Here is a 26750-nt window from a genome sequence, read left to right on the forward strand (position 1 = left end):
CTTCTTAATATATAAATATTAATATATTATAATATTATAATATTAATAATATATTAGTTTGATGATTTTAAACATTAAAGTGTGACAAACATGCAAAAAAAAAGAAATCAGGAAGAGGGCAAACACTTTTTCACACCACTGTATGTATATTGATGGGAAGATGGATGGAGCCAAATACAGGACCATTCTGGAAGAAAACCTGATGAGTCTGCAAAAGACCTGAGACTGGGACAGAGATTTGTCTTCCAACAAGACAATGATCCAAAACATAAAGCAAAATCTACAATGGAATGGTTCACAAATAAACATATCCAGGTGTTAGAATGGCCAAGTCAAAGTCCAGACCTGAATCCAATCGAGAATCTGTGAAAAGAACTAAAAAACTGCTGTTCACAAATGCTCTCCATCCAACCTCACTGAGCTCGAGCTGTTTTGCACGGAGGAATGGGCAAAAATTTTAGTCTCTCGATGTGCAAAACTGATAGAGACATCCCCCAAGCGACTTACAGCTGTAATCGCAGCAAAAGGTGGCTCTGCAAAGTATTAATTTAAGGGGGCTGAATAATTTTGCACGCCCAATTTTTCAGTTTTTTATTTGTTAAAAAAGTTTGAAATATCCAATAAATTTCGTTCCACTTCATGATTGTGTCCCACTTGTTGATTCTTCACAAAAAATTACAGTTTTATATCTTTATGTTTGTAGCCTGAAATGTGGCAAAAGGTTGCAAAGTTCAAGGGGGCGGAATACTTTCGCAAGGCACTGTATATATATATATATATATATATATATATATATATATATATATATATATATATATATATATATATATATATATATATATATATATTTATATATAATAACAGGAATAACGGAAAAGGAGAATGGTTCAGTATTTCAAAGATCTTGATTCTCAGAAATACTCAGATGGCAATCATTCAGGTGATTCCAATGATACCAGAGTAAACTAATTCAAATATTATTTAGGATGTGTAAACAATATCTGTTGCAATGGACAAGATCGTCATGATTTTTCTAGAATCTTGTGGACTACACTGTTGTAGGCATCAGGACCTTCCCCCACTTGGACAACTTCCTCACCAGTGAGCTCTCACAGGTTATGGAAACTACGAGAGTGTCCCAGCTGTCACAAGCCGCACCCCCACCCTTGCTCCCCCCCCCCCCCATCACTAAAGGGGTAATAGCATGTGCTCCTGATTGCTCAGCTGTCACACCTACACCCTAAATAGACCATATCTGGAACGCTCCATTTCTCACTCAATAGGGGTTTGCGTAGTCACCATTTTGCTTTTTCGAAACATTAATTATCACAATATTTTGATTGTCTTGTGCTTTAATTTCTTTATGTACTTCAGAACAAATGGAAGCAGTGCTAGAAGTTCAAAGCTGAGGTTTCTTGACAAATGGGCTGTATGATATTTGCTGTGGTCTCCCCCAGTGATGGATGGTTTAGGTCTCCATCCCAGTTGTGTATCAGTCACATAGAGATAAATATAAATGCAACTTGGTGGTCTGTTGCTCTAAGAGTAAAAGTGCCTAAAGAGAGCTGCAAGAGAGCACATGGTCAGCCATTGCTGAATTGACACTAACTACAGGAAACTACAGACACCATAAAAGTAACGGTATGTGAGTAAATTAATGTTTTCCACAAACTGGAATAGTTTTTATTTGTTTTATATGTGGTGACTGATATGGAGCATTAGGATGATAGCTTATCTTTTGGATAATAGACATTACTGGCTTTACCTTAACATTGTGTGACAGTAAAGCCTCCAGGAGGCCAAAGTTTTGCCCATATATGGCATGAGGGTATGGACATTTAAAGTTTGAGATAACAGGGGTGTCTGGCCATTTGCTAAAAACAGTTAAGAAACAGAAGCAAAAGGTAAGTAGTGTGAGTGCAACATAGTATATATATTGTATAATTTATTATTTACAATTTTCTGCATGTTTTTGGAACTGACAGGTTTGAATGAAAAGATTTTAATACATGCTTACAAATGTTTTATATATCTATGCAATTTATATTGTGCATGTAGCAAATGTTTTTTGATATACTTTTAAATGTAATAAAGGTTTTGTTTTTTTGTTTTTTGGTGAATTGGTTTATTTTAATATTAGCCAGATATATCAAGGTGGATGTATAGCCAGATATATCAAGGTATATTTAAGAATACAGAAAAATATACCATTGAAAACCTGTCTTCATGCATTCAGATGGGAGAGATGGGAGACCCAGTCCAGCTGAAAGATGAAGGTAACATGCACTTCCAGGCAGGAGAGACTGACAAAGCTATTGAGTGCTACACAAAAGCTCTCAAAGCCTGCAAGGACAAGAATTCCCAGGCTGTCATCTACAGAAACAGATCTGCCTGTTTCCTAAAGAAGGTATTTGACAGTATTTCGATGACAACCCTTCACTGATAAATATTTTACCTGTTTTAGATAACTAATCTTGTGTTTTGTATGTTAGGAAAATTATATCAATGCTGCTTCAGATGCCTCCAAAGGTAATAAATTGAGCTATGGCAAAATTTTAAATAAAAATATGAATATGCTAAGATTCTTACATTATTTGTCTTTGTTATGTTTTGTTTTGTTGCTGCAGCCATAGATGCGGATGCTTCTGATATCAAAGCTCTTTACAGAAGATGTCAAGCATTAGAAAAACTGGGAAAACTAGATATGGCTTTTAAGGATGTCCAGAGATGTGCAACACTGGAACCTAAAAACAAGACTTTTCTTGAGACTCTCAGGAGACTCGGAACTGAGATCCAACAAAAGGTGAGACTTCCTTATATGCTAGATGTCAAAAACTAAACTAAACTAATCACACTTTTGTCGTATATCAACAATTGGAATATGGACATTCTTCTGAATGCAATTTTTGTGTTTTATGAAGTTAACATATTGAGAATCTTTTTTTTTTTTTTAAATGTATGATATGACAACATTATTTTCTCCACAGCTGAAGACCACCTTCTCCACAGACTCCAGAGTGCAGAATATGTTTGATATCTTGCTGAGTGATGAAGCAGATAAAGATAAGAAAGAAAAGGTGGGAAACTATGTTTTTCTTGGACCATCATACCTTCACCTATAGATAATAAGATTTATTTGAATTTGTTTCTTTGAACTGTAATTCATTATGGTTGGTCTTCAGGCAGCTAATAATCTGATTGTCCTGGCTCGAGAAGATGCCGGCTCAGAGAGAATCTTCCAGAATAATGGAGTGACTTTGCTTTTGCAACTCATTGAGACTGCAAATATTGAGATGATTCTGGCTGCCATTCGGACCTTCTCTGGAATGTGTACAGGCCACCGAGCAAGGGTAAGTAATGCAGGACATGTAGCCAGGGAGACACCTAAGACACCAATATAAGACCTAATATTTAAGAGTGATTATAATAATAATAAATTAGTATCTTTGAGGTTAATCATGTTGTTTTTTTTGTATATACAGGCCACTGCCATCATCCACATGGTAGGAATTGACAAGCTGTGTAGCATAATGGCCATGGAAAATGAGGAGATTGTTCTAGCAGCGTGCAACTTATTTCAGGCCATCTATGACTCCCTGTCTGGAGCAGACAACAGGGTTTATGGCAAAGAGGAGGCCATTGTGCTTGGTAAAAAATAATGAAAATATTTGCTTATGTATTTTAGTCATTGACGGTGGCTCTGTAAAGTTATTATTTAACTGTATTCCATTACTATACTATAATTTAGCTACATCTTATAAAAATGCATACTATTAGCATCTTATGCATATCACACCTGTCATAAGATAAGACTTCCATACATATGTGTGTAAAATATGGTTTCCAGAGAAAATCAGTAATCATTATCTTAAAGGATAAAAGATAGGGATGTCAAGAACTCTATGATAAGAAATTAATAATTTAGCTAAAACACCCTCTAATTACATTAATGCCCATTTAGAATGTAACTATAACTTTAACATTTGTAACTTTATTTCATTTAAGATGACTATTTGTTTTTATTTGTTTCCTTATTTGGGATTATTTTTCATAATCCTGCCCCTGAGTGTTTCTTGAAATGTCATTATTAAGCTTTTTTATGATTTAGCCTAAGATGGTGGTGGAGGTTTAATGAAACTTTGCTGTCTGCTGATTTTCCTGACACTGAACCATATAAGGTGCAGTATGATCAATAAAATGTGAATTTCCCTTTTTTTTTTACTGTTTGTCCTCAAGACTCAAGCAAGGACTTGAAGACTATTCTTCTCAAACTGCTGGACATGCTTGTCAATAAGAAAGTGTCAGGACATGGACGAGACCAGGCACTTAACCTGCTTAGTAGAAACGTGCCCAGAAAGTCCAAGAAAGAGTCGGACAACTCCAGGTCCTTATTTACAATCGACCATGGTTAGTACTACATGATAAAGTGATCTGGATCATGTGAATAGAAAGCGAATGTTTCGGTCTTAATATGTCTATGTTAAATCTCCATCCCAGGCCTAAAGAAGATTCTGAAAGTGTGTGGTCAGGTGCCTGAGCTGCCTGATCAGTTGCCCTTGACTGATAATACACAGCTTATTGCCAGTGTGCTTCTTAACAAGCTTTATGATGACTTGCGATGTGATCCTGAGAGAGAAAACTACAGAGACATCTGTGATGAATACATCAAGTCAGTTGAATACATTGTGAATTATATTGTCATGAATATGAGCTTTCAGTCAGGTCACTTAACCAACTTGTAAATCTGTCCACAGGAGCAAATTTGATCCCAATGACATGGACAAAAATATCTATGCCATGAACATTTTGTCAGGCCTGATGCAGGGTCCCTATGAAGTGGGAAACATGCTTGTAGGTCGGCAAGGAGTAATGGAGATGATGGTTGCACTGTGTGGTTCTGAGCGGGAGGTTGATCAGCTTGTAGCCATCGAAGCTCTCATTCATGCCTCCACCAAAATGAGCAGAGCTTCTTTCATCATCACTAATGGAGTGTCTTTGCTTAAGGACATCTACAAGAAAACCAAAAACGAGAAGATCAAGATCAGATCACTTGTGGTAAATCTGCTTTCTGAACTTCTGAAATGATCTTTGGTCAGATATGTACTTTGTACCAATAATATACAACATGCTCAATTTGGATCAGTCAGAGCATAGCAATTCCTAAACAGTAGTTCAGCTGCACGGTTTTTAATTAATGCACTGGTTCTATTTATTAGCATTTATTTGTATTTATGTTTAAAACAATATGGTCAGGTGTTATTTAGAATTTTTGGAAGGAGTCTCCAGTGTTGGTATTTTGTAACACCTGTAATTTAATGTATTCTCACACCATAACATGATAAGCTGTGTTTAATAAAAGAAAACAAGACTTATTCTAGGAAAAAGAAAGGCTACAGAAGAAAAGATTACAGTTTTTAGCTGTTCTAACGTCAATGAAATTAGGAACTAATTTGTTTAATGCACTTTCAGATCCATGGATAAAATTTCAGTCATCAAAATGTCATGTTAGGGTTAGGATTAGCACCCTTAAACCTGGCACCTCAATAAATTAAAATGGTTAGCCCTGGGGTATGCAAGGAATAAAGCAGTACAGGTTGCTTTGTCAGGCCACATCATAATTGATTAGTTTTGCATAAGAGCACATACCAATACAGGCGTTATTCCTTTCTATGTTTTATTATAGACTATAGGCACAATTATATAATCACCATTTCTATACAACACATACATTTTCACAAATTATTGCTTATGTAATCACAGAGTGCAATCTATTAAACCAATAAATGCTAAATAAACATAATCTGACTGATAATTGTGCATTCTATTCTCTGCAGGGTTTGTGTAAACTGGGCTCTGCTGGAGGTGACGATTATAGCATGAGACAGTTCGCTGAGGGCTCCACTGAAAAACTGGCCAAGCAGTGCAGAAAGTAAGTGCCCTGCTTTCAGGAAATACCAGTGTAGTTCTTCAGCAATAAACATGATTTTAGTAAATAATACTTTTATAAAGCATGTTTTGAAGCTTAATAATGATTCGACATTATCAAACACTTGATTTCAGGTGGTTGTGCAACCCCACTCTTGACGTTCGCTCAAGAAAATGGGCGATCGAGGGTTTAGCGTACCTGACCAATGATGCTGATGTGAAAGATGATTTTGTTGAAGATGAGCCAGCAATGATGGCCATGTTTGAGCTTGCCAAGGTAGGATAGGACTCAAAACATTTAATGTTTATTTCAAAATAGAAGACATGAGATGACTTCAAAGATGACCAATATAACACTGTATTGTTCTTTATGCATTAGACGGAATGGTACACTGTTGTGTATCTAAAATCTAAAACTCTACTGTAATAAATTTATCTTCCTCTTATAGTCCACAGATAAAACTATCCTGTATGCTGTTGCCTGTACACTGGTAAACTGCACTAATAGCTACGACAAGAAAGAGATCATTCCTGAGATGGTGCAGCTGGCCAAATTCTCCAAGCAGCATGTCCCTGAGCAGCACCCAAAGGTAATGAACACACCTGAGGCCAGTTTAAAAAGACCAAGTAGCTGTGATAATTACGTAAATAAAAAACTGATAATGCTGTGCATTTGCATGGAGGTCTGGGAAAATAATTCACAGTGCTGTACATTATAGTCTGACTACTGCACTTTTTCTTAAACTGAAATGTTTCTCATGTTTATTTAAATCACAAATCAAGTGTTCACATTTTAAAGTTCAAAAAGGAGAAAATTACATTCTAAAATTATAGTTTAACTCTAGCTCAGGGGTAATCCAGAGATTTTGACAGTCATTATTTGAATATTTTTTTTATCTGAATTTTTTAGCCTTATGTCTGTTTTAATATGACAACTTGATCAATGTATGATATTACCTTATAAAGGAATGACATGAAGCTAACAAGGGTATAGATTATAAAGACATGAATTCTATACAAACACATTTTTCACAGATGATTTCACAATAGTCATCGATATATTTTGTGTTTATACCACCAGGTTTATTATTTATCATTTATGCTAAATATTTTTTAGATTTGTCCATTTGGCTGTATGCACAAATTTACAGACAGTGATATCCAAAAGGTTTTCCCAGATCACTATGCAGATGTCCTATTATGCCCCTAGCATATGTGCTATTATAACACATTTTAATTTCAGGACAAGAAGGATTTCATTCAGAAGAGAGTAAAAAAGCTCTTGAAAGCTGGAGTGATATCAGTACTGGCTGTTATGGTCAAAGCAGACAGTTCAATTTTGACTGATCAAACCAAGGAAATGCTTGCGAGGTATCGTTTCAAAACTTTGCTTTGCCCTTGTGGTTTGAACTGATCTGACATACTCTATGAGTATACATTTACCCAGAGTCAACACAAGTAAAAATTGACTTTTTCATTATTAGGGTGTTTCTTGCTTTGGCTGATGATCCAAAAGATCGTGGAACCATTGTCGCACACGGTGGTGGAAAGGTATAGAAGAAATATCTAATGTTGGGTCTAATGCTGCTTAAATAAACCATGTGTTCAAATAAGATTCTTGATTTTTGTGTTTGATTGGCACAGGCTCTGATTCCTTTGGCCCTAGAGGGAACAGAAACTGGTAAAATAAAAGCTTCCCATGCTCTGGCTAAGATTGCTGCCATCTCCAACCCTGAGATTGCCTTCCCTGGTGAGAGGGTAAGAACATTTTAAACCCTTCTAGTGGGGAATAGAGACATGACAGGTGGGGCGCAATAAATGGCAGGAATCATATAAAAAAGATTTTCTGTTCCTTTTGTGGTAATTCTTTCTATTTTTTTTTATTAAAAATAAATGTCATGCACTCAGAGCAACCACAAAAAAACAAAGAAACAATTAGGTCAATAATGGAAATAAATTAAGACAACATCAGTTGGGGTACCTAACACAACTACACTTATTTTCTCTATTTTTAAACTTGATGCTATTTAATGTTATTGATATAAAACGTAACATTTTAAAAACTAGACATTTTTCAACTTGAAGTATTCGTTACTATTTTTGGGGTGAAAGAGGACAGGTGGGGCTTGAAAATATACCCCCCCCACCCACCCCCTCTAAAGTTGGCAATGGCAGAAAATGTTTGAGAACCACTGCTCTATAGCAACATGCAGAGTCTTGATAGCAATCAAAACAGGTACCTAGGTTCAAATTATGTTTAATATCAATGCTTTTCTCTCGCCTTCTCTCAGATATATGAAGTTGTGCGGCCACTGGTGTCCCTGCTAAGCACAGAAAGAGATGGTATTCAGAACTATGAGTCATTAGTGAGTCTCACTAATTTGGCGGCACTAAATGACAAGCTTAGGTGAGTACTGTACATTACAAATTCTAACAAAAATATATACTGACCTTTTTTTTTAAATAACCCTATTTCTATTTTGTCCTTGTCTCAGAGTGAAAATTCTGAAGGAAAAGGCCCTTCCAGAGATCGAAAACTACATGTTTGAGGAGCATGAACAAATCCAACTGGCTGCTACACAGTGCATGTGCAATCTTGTGTGTTGTAAAGAGGTGAGCAAGAGGGGTTGGTATGACAGACAGTAATCAATCCTGTATCTAACCTGCTGTCTAAAATAAATGTCTACCACGTCTAGAAAGTAGTGAAAAGTGCTTGATCTTGTCTTGACAGGTTCAGCAAAGATATCTGGAAGATGGTAATGATAAGCTGAAGCTCCTCATACTGCTTTGTGGTGAGGATGACGAAAAACTACAGATAGCAGCAGCTGGTGGATTGGCTATGATCACGGCAGCTGAAAAGAAGCTATGTGTCAAGATGACCAAAGTGGTATGTACGATGATCCATGACCTTAACAGTATAACTGAGCAATTTAGAGCAAAGAAATTACATACAAATGGTAATGTCAACTACTGTGTAAAATGTAGACACCATAAATGCATGGGTGACAGACTTGATGATTCAGTGCTCTGCTTTATCTTTGTTAACCTTTTTAAATGGCAGACTGAGCAGTGGCTTGAGATCCTTCAGAGGCTCTGTATCCATGACAATCTTCAAGTCCAGCACCGAGGCATTGTGATAATCTTTAACATGCTGGACGCTGATGCAGAGTTGGCTAAGAAGCTAATGGAGACTGAGATACTGGAGATCCTTACCTACATCGCAAAAATGGAGGACAATCCCAAAAAACAAGAAGCAATTGATGCAGCACGTGCATGCCTGTCCAAAGCCATGGATCTTGGCTTTATCAAGCCTTTCGCACAATAAGACAGGAAAACTGGTTCATTGAGATTTGTAATTATAATAATGGCAGAATGGTGTGCTTTTGAGCAGTGGTGTGTATAGATTTTTAGACATGGGTTGGGAAAGGGGTGCGGGGGCAATATTATAACAATCTTTTATTATTATTATTTGTCATACTGTATAAGATACTCATAAGATATACATTCTTGGCTGAATTTAATAGCAGATGCTTCTGTACTGTGTTCTCCGTCTCTGATTATATGATGAAGATTCTTTCAGACCTATGATTATAGAAAATGATAAAAAAGGAAATCTCCTGAAAAATTTGGTAAAAGTTAGCTTGAAAAAATAAGATTAGTTTTTCTAAAGCCGATTTAAAGGGCGAATTATATATGGTTCATTTTTATATTTCTAAATCTCTGATGTGTTCCTTAGTTAGCTGCATAACATTACCATAGTTGTTTGCTATACATTTTCCTATTGCCTATAAGGGTTTTGGCCTTCAATGCTACAAAAGTTGGACATAATTCTGCAATAATTGACTAATAGAACAATCAAGTTAGACCTATTTCTAGGATAGCAGCTGCACCCTGTGGCAGCCATAAGGTCGTGCCTCTGCCTCTGACACTGCTCTGCTTTCTTGGAAAGTGTCAGTATTGCATGATTTTTTTTGTTCACTGTTTTAACTGCTTTTATTTTATTAATTTTTTTTATTGTAGGTCTGTATTTGACTTATATGTTTATTTGGAGAAAAAAAATACAGATTTTTGACAAAAACAAATGTGGTTTGTGCATCTTTTTCACTGCATCTGCACACACAGTAGCGTGAAGTTCTGTGTTCAGTTTATTACAGTACTGTTCAGTTCAGTTCGGTTCAGTACAATACAATACGGTTGAGTACAATTCAGTTCTGCTCCAAGCATAGCGTCACCGAAGTTGAGCGACACGAGCATGCGCACTGGCACTTCGCCTCTTTTCTCCCTTCCTCTGGCCGCCTTCCCGCCTCAAAGCGACTCGGAACAAATGTGAACATTTCAAACAAAAACACCGGCTCATCTGTCGCGCTCGCTCTCGTCTCGTCTACGGGGAACCATGGCGGTGAACTTCGGTAAAATTGTCGTAGGCATTTACGTAGAGATAAAACGGAGTGACGGTGAGTTCACTAGTTAAGTTATTTCTCCTTTTTATAAGCTGAGGTAGGTTGTAACGAGCTATGAAAGGTTAGTCATTTTTTTTTTTTTGCTTCGCCCAGCTAGCATTGGCTAGGGTAAGTGCTAGTAATGCTAGCATTAGCAAGCCGACAAGCCTTTTATATGAACTAGTGCCACTTTGTTGACTAGCCTGCGTTCTACATCTCTGTTGCTGTGGTAGTTAAGCTAACGACCTACATTCCTAGCGCAGTCAACACAGCAACGGTTGCTAAGCTAAGCTGACTAGCCTGTGCGTTGACTTAGTGATCATGTCTACCAAAGACGTATTAGAGTAGTACAGTCATTTTCTCTATAGACTTTGACCAATAATTGTATTCACCACCTTTGAATTTCTAAGTGCCAATGTTCATCATTTAACACAAAACACCCAGAAATGGTAAGGTTGGGTTACACAGCTGTCTTTCCAGAGCTTCCTGTCAGAAGTTAGGCATTAACTAGCTATTTTTTTTTTTTTTGTTTTTTTTTTGTTTTTTTTTTACTAACCCGTTTGACCTCGTTTATCATTGCTTTTAACACATATAGCCCTCTTTTTTTTAATGACATCCTAGTCAAAAGTAAGTATCAATCTAGCATGATGAATGAGGAACACAAGTCCATCAGCTGGCCGTCAATTAGGTAACCACTTATTTTACTAACACACATGACACGACTGGTTTAACAAAACCAGTAGGTTTAGTGCCACCTCTTCTACAACCATTACCATACTGCACTCCACACTACACTTCTAGGGCACTCATGGCTCTGTTTTACTGATTTTACTGCCAGTAATCATTGAGGAGTTCAGCTGCAACCTGTACATTCTGTCATTTCCATATAATTATAGGCATATATAATTGATGGCACAAGGCATAATATGAATTCATAACCATAATAATTCATTGCATAGCCTAGATCATCTTCTACATGTCTGTATATCTTCTGTATATTCACTGTAGGTGCATAGAATGTGTGCGCGCGTTTGTGTGTACTAGGGCTGTCAAAATTAACGCGTTACGCAAATATTTACTTTACCGCCACTAATTGTATTAATGCAGCACGAATTTCTGTTTGACCATTTTTATAAAAAATATAAATAAATATCAAAGAGGGGAAATTTAAATCTTCAATGTAACACACATTTATTCACAATATCCTTTCTTTACTCAGATATATATATATATATATATAAAAAAGCTTAATCGCTAAACATTTGTTTTGTTGATGCTCCCATGTCTCAAATAAAGCACCAAAATCCGCTTTGATACACACATCTGCCAATTAAAACCGTCCAACCAACGTTCAGTGTGGTGTCCTGATTATTAATGTAATAAAAAACACCATAATTACTTTAAAACATTCACATATATTTTGTCTTTGTGCTTTATTTTGAGTATGGTTTCACTAATAATAAACATACATTTGCATAAAGCATCGATATTTATCTATGCCCATGTTGATTTGAGTATTAAAAACTTATATATATACATATACACACACACACACACACACACACACATACGTGTGTGTATGTATGTATGTATATATGTGTATGTGTATGTATATGTATGGAGAATGTAAAGTTTGGAGCTGAACTACATGATGATTACTGGCAGTAAAATCAGTAAAGCATCAGTGTCCTAGCAGTGTAGTGTAAAGTTCAGTAGGGTGATAATAGTTGGAAATGTATGTATGTTACAGCAGCTATATATAGCTAGATAGAACTTACACATACATACATACATACACACACACACACACACACATATATATATATATATATATATATATATATATATATATATATATATATATATATATATATATATATAATGTGTGTGTGTGTATATATATATATATATATAGTGTGTGTGTGTGTGTGTATATGTATATGTATATATATATATATATATATGTGTGTGTGTGTGTGTGTGTGTGTGTGTGTGTGTAAGTTGTATTTAGCTATATATACAGTGTGGAAAATAAGTATTTGAACACCCTGCTATTTTGCAAGTTCTCCCACTTAGAAATCATGGGGGGGTCTGAAATTGTCATCGTAGGTGCATGTCCACTGGGAGAGACATAATCTAAAAAAAAAAAATCTAGAAATCACAATATATGATTTTTAAACTATTTATTTGTATGATACAGCGTCAAATAAGCATTTGAACACCTGTCTATCAGCTAGAATTCTGACCCTCATAGACCTGTTAGTCTGCCTTTAAAATTTCCACCTCCACTACATTTATTATCCTAAATTAGATGCACCTGTTTGAGGTCGTTAGCTGCATAAAGACACCTGTCCACCCCATACAATCAGTAAGAATCCAACTACTAACATAGCCAAGACCAAAGAGCTGTCCAAAGACACTAGAGACAAAATTGTACACCTCCACAAGGCTGGAAAGGGCTACGGGGCAATTGCCAAGCAGCTTGGTGAAAAAAGGTCCACTGTTGGAGCAATCGTTAGAAAATGGAAGAAGCTAAACATGACTGTCAATCTCCCTTGGACTGGGGCTCCATGCAAGATCTCACCTCGTGGGGTCTCAATGATCCTAAGGAAGGTGAGAAATCAGCCCAGAACTACACGGGAGGAGCTGGTCAATGACCTGAAAAGAGCTGGGACCACCGTTTCCAAGGTTACTGTTGGTAATACACTAAGACGTCATGGTTTGAAATCATGCATGGCACGGAAGGTTCCCCTGCTTAAACCAGCACATGTTCAGGCACGTCTTAAATTTGCCAATGACCATTTGGATGATCCATAGGAGTCATGGGAGAAAGTCATGTGGTCAGATGAGACCAAAATAGAACTTTTGGGTCATAATTCCACTAAACATATTTGGAGGAAGAAGAATGATGAGTACCATCCCAAGAACACCATCCCTACTGTGAAGCATGGGGGTGGTAGCATCATGCTTTGGGGGTGTTTTTCTGCACATGGGACAGGGCGACTGCACTGTATTAAGGAGAGGATGACCTGGGCCATGTATTGCGAGATTTTGAGAAATAACCTCCTTCCCTCAGTTAGAGCATTGAAGATGGGTCGAGGCTGGGTCTTCCAACATGACAATGACCTAAAGCACACAGCCAGGATAACCAAGGAGTGGCTCTGTAAGAAGCATATCAAGGTTCTGGCGTGGCCTAGCCAGTCTCCAGACCTAAACCCAGTAGAGAATCTTTGGAGGGAGCTCAAACTCTGTGTTTCTCAGCGACAGGCCAGAAACCTGACTGATCTAGAGAAGATCTGTGTGGAGGAGTGGGCCAAAATCCCCCCTGCAGTGTGTGCAAACCTGGTGAAAAACTACAGGAAACGTTTGACCTCTGTAACTGCAAACAAAGGCTACTGTACCAAATATTAACATTGACTTTCTCAGGTGTTCAAATACTTATTTGCAGCTGTATCATACAAATAAATATTTAAAAAATCATATATTGTGATTTCTGGATTTTTTTTTTTAGATTATGTCTCTCACAGTGGACATGCACCTACGATAAAAATTTCAGACCCCTCCATGATTTCTAAGTGGGAGAACTTGCAAAATAGCAGGGTGTTTAAATACATATTTTCCTCACTGTAGCTGCTGTAACATAAGTGAGATTAAGCACTAACCTGTCTAACCTGATGCATGCTCCACAAAATTAACTAACTATAAATTGTTAATCATGACGTGTCATTCCTTCATAAATGATTTTTCTATAATAAATTTCCTCTCATTTGATGAGGGCTGTAACTATCGATTATTTTAGTAATCAAGTATTCTATCAAATTTTTTTTTTATATATAAAGAGCAATACTATAAATGAGAAAATAAGACAGGTCTCTTAACATAACATCTTTCATTTAACATTATATAACTAAGAAAGATTGTTTTTTTTTTTTCTCTGAAAGTGCATACAAGAATATCTGTGAAAGCTAAACTCATTTAGTGCATTTAATTGCCATGTTACATCTAAATACAAATATGTAAATAAAAAATAAATATATTACAATACATTTCAGATTATTTCAAAAAAGTAAACGCACTGTTCAGTGTTTGGAACTTTGGAAACTTTTTGTTGTTTTCTTTGGCCTGAATCTGTGGAAGCCTGTTTTTGCCACAGAAAACTATTTATTTCTCGTGACTGCCACTTCGTTTAATTTTTGGTGCATCCACCTTTACCCATGCTGCTGGCCTGGAGTTTGAACTGCTGGCTGTTGGTGTATGAACGATGCCAATTCAGCTTCATCTGTCTTGTTCCGTCTTCTCCAGAACTGATTGTTAGTTCTCTTTGGATTGGAGGCTTAGTTTGATACCATGCGATTCTATTGATTTGTAGTCTTTTTCATTTTCAATGTGTAAAGCTTTCTGCCACTACAGAGGGGGGCGACACTGCCTGATTGGCTAAAATAAAATGTGGGAATTGTGAGAAATAAAGTCGCAAATTTTTACAAGGGGGAAAAAACTTGCAAGTTGCAAGAAAAAACTCGGAATTTCAATAAAGAAAGTCGGAATTAGGCGAACTTTTTTTAACATGGCGGAAATAGGCTTCCATATAAATCTTCTCGTCGCCCCTCGCTGTATCCTCTATTTTTCATTCTGCAGTGTCGTCTGTGTTTAAATGTCCAGAGCGCTCTAGAGTTTGGCGGGTGGTGCACCAGTAATAATGGTCCATGGGGAAACAATGCTTTGTGTGTAGTTAAATAGGTTAAACAAAGCAAATAATTTGCCTTAATAATTTTTATAAAAAATAAAAAATAAAAACTCAAATTACTTGAGAAATGGTTGCAGCCCTACTTTCCCTTTTTTGTTTATTTTATATGTATATTGAGGAGATTCGATCTGGTGACGTGAAGGAGCGTCTAATGTGTTTTATTGTTTGTTGGTTAATAAAGTATACATTGTGGTTTGGCCAATAACTGAGGTATCCTATTCACTGGTGCAAAATTATTGTTATTATTATTAATATCATCATTATTATCATTATTATTACAGCAGGTTTGATATGGGGATATTTTTGCAAATAATACATTAATACTCTGATAGAGTGGTGTCTCGTCTACAAACAATTTGTACCTCACATATAGTGTTTCTGGAAGAGGGAAAATACTTTTCCACAATGCACATTTATTGCCTGAATTAAATATTAAAATGTGTTTTTAATAGTGATTTGCTTAATAGGGAAAATGGAGTTGGCTTTTTTGTGTGAGACAGTTTTTCAAAAATGCATGTTATAGTGTGTTTAACCCTGTATTATCATGTTATTGTATTAGTAACATCAATTGCTGTTTGTCCAGTATCTGACAGATTTTTTCATCTGGTGAAAGAAAGTTCTTAAAACTTTACACATAATTTAGAGCATTGGATTCTTTCATGTGAAGTGTCTGTATGATTCTTATTGTCTTGTTTGTTGATGACATGCCCTTTAAAACAAACAAATGTTAAGACAGAGGCAGTGTTTAAAGACTCGTCTTACAGGAGAGGTCACAGTGTAAACACATGAACAGGTCTCATATAATGTACTTTTTTTGTACCTTGTTTTTCATTTCTAATTTTGTTGTTAGCTTTTGTACTACTAATAAATAAATAAATAAATAACCATTATAATTACCCCCCCCCCCAGATATTTTGTAAGATATTGTAGATACTCTTAGAATACTATTGTTACTGCTATTAAATAATTACACAGTGAGTGAGATGGCTTTTAATAATGAATCAAAGACAAGGCTGTTTCCTCAATAGTGATAATTACATAAGAAATGTTCTGCAAACATCAGACATTTTTTCCCCCAGATCAGACTTAGCTTTGTTTCTAGATTATCTTAAATAGCATATCTGTTGTTAGGGATGTGTAAAATATGTATACAGAGTTTCTTGTGCAACATTTTCCAAATATTCACCTCTCAGCATTATTTTGGTTTTATTGCAGGACGAATACATCAGGCCATGGTAACGTCTTTAAATGAAGATAACGAAAGTGTTACTGTTGAGTGGATCGAAAATGGAGACACAAAAGGAAAAGAGGTAAGTCTTAAGGTCTTGTGTAAGCTTATAACACTCAGCAATGTATGGAAGAACAGAGCCAGTGTTCAGAGGGTGGATGAGGACAACAAGCTGCACTGCACAAAAGTGCTCATTGTGCTCTGCAAACACTGATGTCATTTTCATGTATACAATAAAAATGTAAAAAATGAATAATAAAAGTAAATGAACAAATCATATCCTAGTTGTGTTTGAAAATTATAATCCGGAGACAAAGATTTCTTTAAAATATTTAAGCACTTAGATGAGAACCTGAAGTTTAATAACCAAAAAAAAAAAGAGTACAACTTTTGTGTGTTCTGGCTTTGATGCCGTAAAAAAAAAAAAAATCATCTTAAAAAGACATACAATATACAGTGCAATTATAGATATGAGGATTGTGGGTTTTGTTCAAGGATTATTTATTGGATCTGTGGCAGGCCTGAGTGTGTTGGACATGAAGAGATCGGCCAAGTGTGATTGTATAAAAGAAATTGCAAAAATTATGACCATATACATTTTTACTATAAGGGGCAACTCAAGTAAATATTAACATTTTTGATGCAGTTTTGACATGTTTGCTAAAGGTATTTTGACAATAATCGCTGTATGGTAAGGTATTTTCAGAGGACAGTAAATCTATACTGCTATACAAGCTGCATATTGACTACTTTAATATATATCCAAGTTTCATTTCTATGGTGGTGTCCCTTGAGAAGATATGCTAAAATGGTTGCTAAATTGTGAGGGGTGTACTCACTTTTTTGCGATACTGCAAATTAACCATTCTTCCTCATTTGTACTGCATACTGTGTTTCCACAAGGCCAGTGTTAGTTTCATTTGAAAGCAATCAGGAATTTAGGTTGGGGTACAAAATGGATTAAAAAAATCTGTCTTTTCTCTTTAAACAGATTGATCTAGAGTGTATATTTTCACTAAACCCAGATGTTGCTCTAGAGGAGGAGATATCTCTGAGCCCTGTAACACCACCTCCACCCACCCCAACTTCTATGAAGGTCAACAAGTTACCCAAAGTTAGTATAAACCATCCAAGCATAATATCAGACTTGCCTTTCATATTAATCATAATGTCTCAGGTGAAGCGTTTTTCAGTTTTGCTCAAACCTAAGACATTCGCTTCACTTTATCTTTAAAAACTTAATGTAGTTTTTTTTTTGCTATGTAGAATCGAAGGACAATTGCTCCTGGAAGGGCTGAGGTCCCATCCAGAGACAATAGAGGTATGATTGTCTGTGTGGCTCTCAGACTAAGTAGGGTAGTGTTTTAATTGTGAGGTGTATAACCATTGCTCACTGAAGTTTGTTTGTGCGCGTGTGTGTTATGCTTTCAGTTGGATCAACTCGGGCGCGTCCTGCCCAGCAGCAGCCAGAGCCAGCACTCCCTCCACCTGCTCAGCAACCAGCCCAAACTTTACAGTCCCAAACACAACAGAGCCAACAACAGCAGCAGAATGGTAATCACACACCACTGATTAAAATAGCACTCTGTTCTTGACACATAATGGCCTCCAGTGGAGTGGATTGTACTGCATCTTTACAAGTCTTTTTCTAATATTACTTTTCAGACCATTTTGGCTTTCACAACCTAAAGTTCAACACCTCAAAATAAGCTTCATGCGGTGTCTTTCCTGATTTTCTATGGTTTTGTTGTACATTTTTACAGCTTTGTAGATAGATAAATTCTGCAACAAGATTTCAATGAGAAATGTTATTTACTCTTATACTTGTCCTTCCAGTTGGTAGTGATTTTTACTCCCTGAATTATTTGAATTAATAAACAATTTTAGTATTTGATTAGTTGTTTCCTAATGCTGAATCTTTAGAAGTGTAGGCACAGAAACAGAGAGAAAAGAGGAAAAGATCCTTTTACAAAGGAAGTGAATTATGCTATTGTTTAGTCAGGTTTGTCTGACTGTATTGTAATGTTTGGCAGCGAGGAGGAAGTCCAACTGCGTGAAGGAGGTGGAGAAACTGCAGGAGAAGAGAGAGAGGCGGCGACTGCAGCAGCAAGAGCTAAGGGAGAAGAGAGCGCAGGTCATTGCACGCCTGTGACTTTCAAAATCCAATCACAATTTTGCATAGATTATTACGTCTCTTTTTTGACAGTAATTTGAGTACTACACATGCACATAAAAACCTTAGGGCAAAGTGTGTGTGTTATTTGTCCTGTGTTTTGTTATTAATATATTTATTTATAAGTTTTGCAAGTTTTAATTCTGGATAGGGGAGCTGGTTATACATTCAGCTTCTATACAAGTGGCTATACCTCTGACTTTTTCATGATTAATGCTCTTTGAAGGAGGTGGACACGACAATCCCCAATTATGAAATAATGCAGATGATCAGAGACTTTAGGGCAAGCCTGGATTATAGACCATTAACCACAGCTGACTTGGTGAGTTACATTATTAAATTTTCCATTGATATTTGGCAAATCTTTTATCAAAGGTTTATTTACTGTGCTGATTTAAAAAGAAAATGGTGGTACTGTAGCTGCAGTAGTAAAGATACTCTTAATGTTGGCAGATTGAAGATCACCGAATATGTGTTTGTGTTAGGAAACGCCCTCTTAACAAAAAAGGTACAATAAATTTTTGCATATTTTCTGAATTATTCATATTATTATAATGTGCCCTGTAATTTTCTCTAATTTTTTTATGACTAAACTTCAGCGATTGTTTTAGGTTCTAGATACTGTAGCCAATTCTAAAGACTACTAATGAATATAAATTGACAGTTAGCACTGAAAAAGCCTCTTTATTTATTTATTTATTTATTTTTTACTTTCTTCATTAGGAAAATAAAACTCAAAGTATATAAAATAAAGCCTAAATGCAACAGATGTCTTACAAATTACTGAGTGTGAGGTGAGCTATGGTGTGTCCCATTTGTTGTAGAATCTACTGCAAAGGAGCTAGATGTTATCACCATCCCAAGTAAAGATGTCGTCATGGTCCACGAGCCTAAGCAGAAAGTGGACCTCACCAGATACCTAGAGAATCAAACCTTCCGGTTCGATTATGCCTTTGATGAAAGTGCGGCGAATGAAATGGTTTACAGGTTTGTATTTGTATCCAAACCTTCATCTTAGTCTACTAGTGATGAGAGCTTTTTGCTGTCTAGGTTTGAAATGTAAATTAAGAAGTTCTTTTGTGCAGGTTTACAGCAAGACCATTGGTGGAAACCATCTTCGATAGAGGAATGGCTACATGCTTTGCATATGGCCAAACTGGAAGTGGAAAAACACATGTGAGGGGAACCTAAAAATAAAAAAAAAAAAGCATTATATGATAGGTTCTTAATTTAGATATTTCTTTTCTTTTCTTTTCCTTTTTTTTTAAAGACTACTACCCATCACATATTAAAGAAAAAAATGCTTTTTTTTTTTTTTTAGACCATGGGTGGAGATTTTTCAGGAAAGAACCAGGACTGTTCAAAAGGAATCTATGCATTAGCTGGTAAATGTTTAACAATTTGCAACTTCTTCTAAGATTTTTAAAACCACAATTAATGAATAATGTTTAGCACCTTCAAAAAAATTTTTTTGTTTTGCTGCTTCTCTTCCATGTGCAGCTCGTGATGTTTTTCTCATGCTTAAGAAGCCCAACTACAAGAAGATGGATCTTCAAGTTTATGCAACTTTTTTTGAAATTTACAGTGGAAAGGCAAGTGACTTAAAAAGGACTTACTTCTGGTCAATCTGCAGAAAACAGTGCTTTAGACATTGAAAGGCAATTCTTAATTGGTTATTAAAGGCTTAGAGGATGTGCAATATTGGTTTATAAGTGCATATATTTCATACTTTATGTGGCCCAAGTGACTTACTTGTGCATATCTTGGTGCTGTGCCCAGGTGTTTGACTTGCTGAACCGTAAAGCAAAGCTGCGTGTACTTGAAGACGGGAAACAGCAGGTGCAAGTGGTTGGGCTGCAGGAGAGGGAGGTCAGATGCACTGAAGATGTCCTTAAGCTTATTGAGGTTGGAAATAGCTGCAGGTAATTATATAGAAAAGTCTAATACTCTATCTTGTAAAAAGAAAAAATGCTGTGTGATTTTTTTTTTATTTATTTTTTATTTTTTTTACTTTTTTCTTATTCATTGTAAACTGGTAATTTATTTATTTTTTTAACCTTTCGATCCCCAGAACGTCAGGACAGACCTCTGCCAACGCTCACTCGTCCCGCAGCCATGCTGTCTTCCAAATTATTCTACGCAGGAAGGGGAAGATGCATGGAAAGTTTTCATTGATTGATCTGGCAGGGAATGAGCGTGGTGCTGATACATCCAGCGCTGATCGGCAGACAAGACTGGAGGGAGCAGAGATCAACAAGAGTCTGCTTGCACTGAAGGTCATTCAGTTACCAGAGAAAAGTACAGTTACATTTAGAGCCAGAACCTATTTATAACAAAATTCAGGACACTGATTTTGATTCATTCAAAATTATTAGATTGTGTTTTCCTGATTTATTAAATGCTAAATTTGAGAATTGGCATATATATTTGAAAGCACCTTGAGATGGTGTCTAAAATGGTTGGTGTCTTTGTCTTCATTAAGGAGTGTATCAGAGCCCTGGGACGGAACAAACCACACACACCGTTCAGAGCCAGCAAACTTACACAAGTTCTTAGAGACTCATTCATCGGAGAGAACTCAAGGACATGCATGGTGAATAGCCACTTTTTTTCATTAACACAGCTCTTTTTTTGACAGCTCTTGATTATAATCTAATTTATAAATTATTCTAAATAATTATCTTTTTTTTCTGATTAGATTGCCACCATCTCTCCTGGAATGGCTTCCTGTGAAAACACTTTGAACACACTACGATATGCCAACAGGTAAAAATTTGTGCTGTACGATTAATTGTATCACAATCGCGATGTCACCTTGTGCGATTATATGATGGCAAACGTTGCGATGTAATGAAATAAATAAGTGCATGTGTGGACACATTTTCTGAGAACAGTTTGCGGATTTTCCGCGCCGCTAACTAAACAAAAAAAGAATGATAGTCTCAGTTTAGGCAGTGCATGTGTGTGGTCGCGTGACTTTCCGGAGCGCAGCACGGAGGCCATGTAAAGATGATTGCCGAGCAGACCGACACTGAACTGGAAGCCAAAAAATCTTGATGTACTGTGCAAGATTTGCTAAATTAAAGTTGACAAATCTGTAACTGATCGCACTGGGCACTGGTTCCGGGTTGGAAGAAAGACGACAGGCAATGGTTCCACAGACAAAGCTTTCTTTTATTTTTAATTAACTTTTGCGTCGCCGTTTTCCTTTCCTCGTACTCAAGCCGGGGGACACACCCATTCGCGGTAACATAAATCTTTACTCGACGCGCACACGCGGATTGGCGCACCTTTACCTGGCAACCTCCGCTTTCCCACGCACATCCCCATGGCTCTGCCCTCCCACCACAATGCTCCACTCCCACACCACACTAATCATTAGCAATCTTCTATTTAAAAAAAAAAAAAGTTTAAACACATTTAATAATAATGATTTCAAAATGACTTGAATTCAAGTATGTACAAATATATTGTATCTTAAACTTCAGCAGAAAAACAGGGCAGTGACAGGACATATCCTGTTTGTTTGGGCAAAATATTTCATATGTTATTTTTGTGAAAACGTTTGTTTGTTTATTCATTTATTTATTTATTCTTATTTAATTCTGCTGTTCTTTGGAGAAAAAAACTTATTATAAAACTTTATTTTAAAATCCTTTATATTTTCACAAATACACATTTCAGCATTATCACTAATCTGTGTGCAATTTCATTGATAACCAATCAAGTGGACTTACGATACCGTTTATTATATCGCAATATTGACCACAATAATCGCAACGTGACATTTTTCCCCAAGTCGTGCAGCCCTATTAATGCAATTTTTTTTTTTTTAACTTGTGTAGTAATTACTGAATTTCACATTAAGTTGGTTGTCTTTTATTTATAAAATACAATCAAGTGAACAGTTATTTTTTTTATTCTTTATATACTAAAATAGTTAGTTAAGTGATATAATTTGGGTTAAAAAGGAAAAGGGTTTTGTTCTTACTCTTTCTAATCTGCTTACTGCTCTCTCTTTCTCTTTACTTATCTTTCCTGCTTATTCATTGCTGCTTCAGAGTAAAGGAGTTCGGGATTAGTCCCTCAGATATCCCGTTTTCTCAGGGAGGAAGTCGCTCTGGGCTCTCTCCTACTTGCGAGTATGAGCACAAGCTTATTTATCCAGCTTCCCATCCTCCTTATACAGCAGATGCACATTCAGAATTTGACCCATGATGCATGAGAAGAAGCTTACACCTTCATGCTAGTCATATGCATAAATAACACGCACGGCCTCCCATTAGAGCATTTACAAATGCCACTTCTCCCTCTCATTCTGAGTGGTTTGTTTGGTGAATATTTTTCATCAGCTGCCTTCTCCCTATTATTAATCTGCTTTCATTTCAATTTCTAACCATGGTCATGTGCGCTGTGCCTTTGTTTAGAGCAGGGGTCTCCAATCTTTTCCAGAAAGGGCCGGTGTTGGTGCAGGTTTTTATTCCAACCAAGCGAGTCCACACCAAATTTTACCTGTTCAAATCTAATGATCGTCATTGTAAATGACTATCAGGTGTGACCATTGATTGGTTGGAATGAAAACCTGCACCCACACTGGCCCTTTCTGGAAAAGATTGGAGACCCCTGGTTTAGAGCATTAAAACAAATGAATGACACCATAAGCAGTAAGATAAGCAGTGGGAATCTAGGCATTGATTTGTGTCGATTAGTGTCAAATCAGTGTGCATATATACATAATGGTTCTTCTTTATGCACCTTGATGCATCTTAGATTTCTACAGATTTTCTTTTTCTAATACAACCACTTCATTTTTTCAGCATGCTATTATTTGTTACTAGGCTTGGTGGTTTTTGTATTAGAACTCATGTCATGCTTTAATATTATAATTATTATTATTATTATATTTAAGGGCAAGGGTATGCTATCTGCTGCTTTAGTCACCTAACAGTGCTATCTGGCCTAGTACCAGCAGACCAATTTAATTGGTTTGCTGGTTTGATCTAGCAGACCAATTTAAGCATGCGTTCTTTCATTCGCATAGAGTGAAGGAGCTGACTGTGGACCCAAACGCCATGGCTGAAGGAGTCCGAGCCAACATTAATGCTATCACCCAGCTGGACATTATGGAAGAGGAGTGGGATTTGAGCTGCTCCCCTCAGAGAGATGACCTCAAGCTACTCTGTGAACAGAATGTATGGAACAGACTAAAGATTACTTACTCCGAAACCACTACTAAAAAATCTATGTATTTTATGTTTCAAAGAAAAACTAAGTGCTATTAGTAATTTTAATAATTATTCATTTTTGCTTGCAGTAAAATAGTTTTGATTTATTCATTTTTTTCTCAGGAAGAGGAAGTGTCTCCACAGCTGTTCACCTTTCATGAGGTGGTGTCCCAGCTGGTAGAGATGGAGGAGCAGGTCTTGGAGGATCACCGAGTAGTGTTACAGGTGACTTTCTACACGTATAGAATAGATATTTGCCTTTATTTGTCACATATACATTACAGCACAGTGAAATTTTGTTCTTCACATATCCCAGTTTTGCTTGGAAACTGGGGTCAGAGCGCAGGGTCAGCCATGATACGGCGCCCCTGGAGCACAGAGGGTTAAGGGCCTTGCTCAAGGGTCCAAGAGTGGCCCCAGGGCTTGAACCCTGACCTTCCGATCATTAATCCAGCGCCTTAACCACTGGAGCCACCACTACACGTATACACTAAGAGCTAAAAAAATAAAAGGCTATACAGTGGTACCTTGACATACGAGTGCCCTAACATACAAGTTTTTTGAGATACGAGCGGCCACTCGGTCGATTTTTTGCTTTGTTACACGAGCAAAAATTTGAGGTACAAGCTCAAGACGCCTCAGTCAGTGTTGCTGATTCGTCTCGATACACACGCACACAAACGAAGGTTTGAATGTGCGCGCGCACTAACACGTGGCTGTGACGAATCTCGAGATGAATCAGCAACACTGGCCTCAGTCAGTGTTCTTGTTTGCCTCGCTGTCGAAGCATCTTTGATAAGTTGTGCTTGCGTTTTGTGCTTTTTGTACATTTACAGTATTTTATCACATTTCTTTTTATAACCATGGGTCCGAAGAAAGTGAGTGGAAAGGTCAGTGCTTTATAGAAGAAGATGATGTCTATTGAATTAAAGCGTGAAATCATAGGAAAACATAAGCAAGGTGTCAGAGCGATTGACTTGGCGAGGCAGTACGGGCGTAGTACTTTAATGATATGCACTATGCTTAACCAGTTTATTTCTTAACATTCTCTTTTATGTTTTTATAAATACATTTTTCTTATTCAAAAACACTTAAAAACAACTGGGGTGGCATTTTGGGGGCTGGAACGAATTAATGGCATTTCAATTAATTTCAATGGGAAAATTTGCTTTGAAATACGAGCAAATTGTCATACGAGCAAGGTTACGGAACGAATTAAACTCGTATGTCGAGGTACCACTGTATTTGGATGTTTCTTTTTTGATTAATATATCTCCATAGTGTGAAATTTGTTTTATTATTTTGCTTTACTGGTCATTTCATGCAAGTTTTTCTTTTAAATTATCTTCAGTTAAATTTTCTGTTGTTACCTGTGTGTGTTTAATGGTGCGTGTATATCTGTGTCCAGGAGTCGATTAGGTGGCTGGAGGATGAGAAGATTCTGCTGGAGATGACTGAGGAGGTGGATTATGATGTCGACTCCTACTCCACCCAGCTCCAGCAGATACTTGACCAGAAGATTGATGTCCTTATTGAACTCCGAGGTAACTCAAATCTGGAAATCCTCAGATCGTTCTTTTAGATTTTTGCTGATAACAGGCATTAATCACATTTAAGTTTTGTTTTTTTCTTCAAAATATACTTAGGTTAATAAAGGGCTGAAGCTCCTGGGAACATAAATCTGTAATTACTTTTTAATTATGATTAACATGGCCGTGTGGGCACAAATGATTGCATACAGTTCAGTTAACTGTGAAAAAACTACCAAACTACCAAAATAAATCAGCCAACTGTAACTGTATACATGTATTTCACTAGACCTTCAGAACTAGTACTTCAAATCAAAAAGCAGGTGGCATCAGTGATTTGCCTCTAAAGGCTGCTCTTGTACTGTATAATGACCGCAGACTTCTTAGCTATTCCAGCACAGACGGAACCCAGAAAAACTCTGGATTTTTGCTGTTAGTTCCAGCAATCGGTGCAGATTAATTGATAAAACTGATGAATCGGTTGACCTCTGCTGATAATCACCACATAGCTTTTATAAATACTGCACATTCATGTAGACTAATTAGTAAAAGATTACTTAAGACTATCTATTAACATTAGCTCTCTGATATATCAGTACCTGTTTGCAGCATCATTCATAACTATGATTGACTGGGAGACTTAAGTTCATTAGAGCTTAGAATGTGATGATTATTCTTATTTTAAAATAAATATTTCACAATCATCCACCTTTTCATACTATTAAAATATCTAATGGTATGTCCTTTTATCTGACAGATAAAGTGAGGTCATTCCGCTCAGCCTTGCAGGAAGAGGAACAAGCGAGTAAGCAGATCAATCCCAAGAGGCCTCGGGCTCTGTAAACTGGGACTAAGGTCTCGGGCACAAGCATGATGGCTAGACACTTGGCAAAGTTGCAGCAGTTTCAGCAAAATACCAAATAACTGTAATGTCTGTCCGTGCTATACGACTTGCTAGTGTCCAGCAGAGTTTCTCTGAATATGAATGTGTCTGTTTGACTCACATATGAAATATTCAAAACATTAGCTCATTGCATTGATGTACTGCCCTGCTTTAAGTGGACTGCTGATCTTCAAGCAATGTCTGTCAGAAGCTGCAACCGTGCCCATCTACTAATAAACCATCTCATACAAAATTACACTGAATAACGTTTTGAAGATCAGCATGTGCCTTAAGACAGCTGTACAAGCACAGCCATTCACATAAGCAAGTGGGATTAGCATTTTTGTTCATATGCTTTCTGAAGTGAATCTTTGACATAGACTTGGGAAATTGATTTCTTTTGTATTTGATTTGTATTTATTTACTTTTTTAGGTAAATGGCTGTTAAATACATGTTCCATTTTTAGGGTCTTTACCACCTTCTTTATTTGATGCTGTCCTGAACTGAATGCATGTGCTTTTAGTAACCTGCTCCACATTCTCCATTACCAGCATGGCAGACCAGTTGCACTTTGTTTAAGTTGTATTAATCTATCTTCTTTCG

The 26750-nt window shown here is 36.7% G+C and overlaps 2 protein-coding genes across 4 annotated transcripts; both read left to right on the forward strand.

Annotated features, from left to right (window-relative positions):
- The first annotated feature begins 1487 nt into the window (after positions 1 to 1487).
- Positions 1488 to 10007, forward strand: unc45b (unc-45 myosin chaperone B). 2 transcript variants are annotated; one of them, XM_083555337.1, is made up of 20 exons: positions 1488 to 1641; positions 2237 to 2407; positions 2493 to 2529; positions 2628 to 2803; positions 2988 to 3077; positions 3183 to 3350; positions 3483 to 3648; positions 4237 to 4407; positions 4498 to 4669; positions 4755 to 5055; positions 5835 to 5929; positions 6061 to 6202; positions 6375 to 6515; positions 7169 to 7296; positions 7410 to 7476; positions 7570 to 7683; positions 8217 to 8332; positions 8421 to 8538; positions 8657 to 8812; positions 8987 to 10007. In XM_083555337.1, exons 2-20 carry the CDS (start codon positions 2237 to 2239, stop codon positions 9248 to 9250), a joined length of 2793 nt encoding a protein of 930 aa, XP_083411463.1. In that variant the 5' UTR covers positions 1488 to 1641; the 3' UTR covers positions 9251 to 10007. The 2 variants fall into 2 exon arrangements, with proteins under 2 accessions (XP_083411463.1, XP_083411464.1); XM_083555338.1 differs by having other exon boundaries at positions 1510 to 1904.
- A 154-nt stretch (positions 10008 to 10161) lies between these two features.
- Positions 10162 to 26402, forward strand: kif2a (kinesin family member 2a). Of its 2 annotated transcripts, XM_083555358.1 has the most exons (21): positions 10162 to 10379; positions 16324 to 16418; positions 17328 to 17450; positions 17603 to 17657; positions 17768 to 17890; positions 18370 to 18470; positions 18736 to 18831; positions 18963 to 19017; positions 19334 to 19496; positions 19595 to 19685; positions 19831 to 19894; positions 20010 to 20101; positions 20289 to 20431; positions 20581 to 20785; positions 20992 to 21102; positions 21208 to 21275; positions 22571 to 22651; positions 23551 to 23701; positions 23858 to 23959; positions 25143 to 25278; positions 26021 to 26402. In XM_083555358.1, the coding sequence occupies exons 1-21, from the start codon at positions 10319 to 10321 to the stop codon at positions 26104 to 26106; spliced, it is 2202 nt and encodes a 733-aa protein (XP_083411484.1). In that variant the 5' UTR covers positions 10162 to 10318; the 3' UTR covers positions 26107 to 26402. The 2 variants fall into 2 exon arrangements, with proteins under 2 accessions (XP_083411484.1, XP_083411485.1); XM_083555359.1 differs by lacking the exon at positions 22571 to 22651 and having other exon boundaries at positions 10165 to 10379.
- Positions 26403 to 26750: the final 348 nt, after the last annotated feature.

This window comes from Silurus aristotelis (genome assembly GCF_946808225.1).
Source record: "Silurus aristotelis genome assembly, chromosome: 11".
Classification (NCBI taxonomy): Eukaryota; Metazoa; Chordata; class Actinopteri; order Siluriformes; family Siluridae; genus Silurus; species Silurus aristotelis.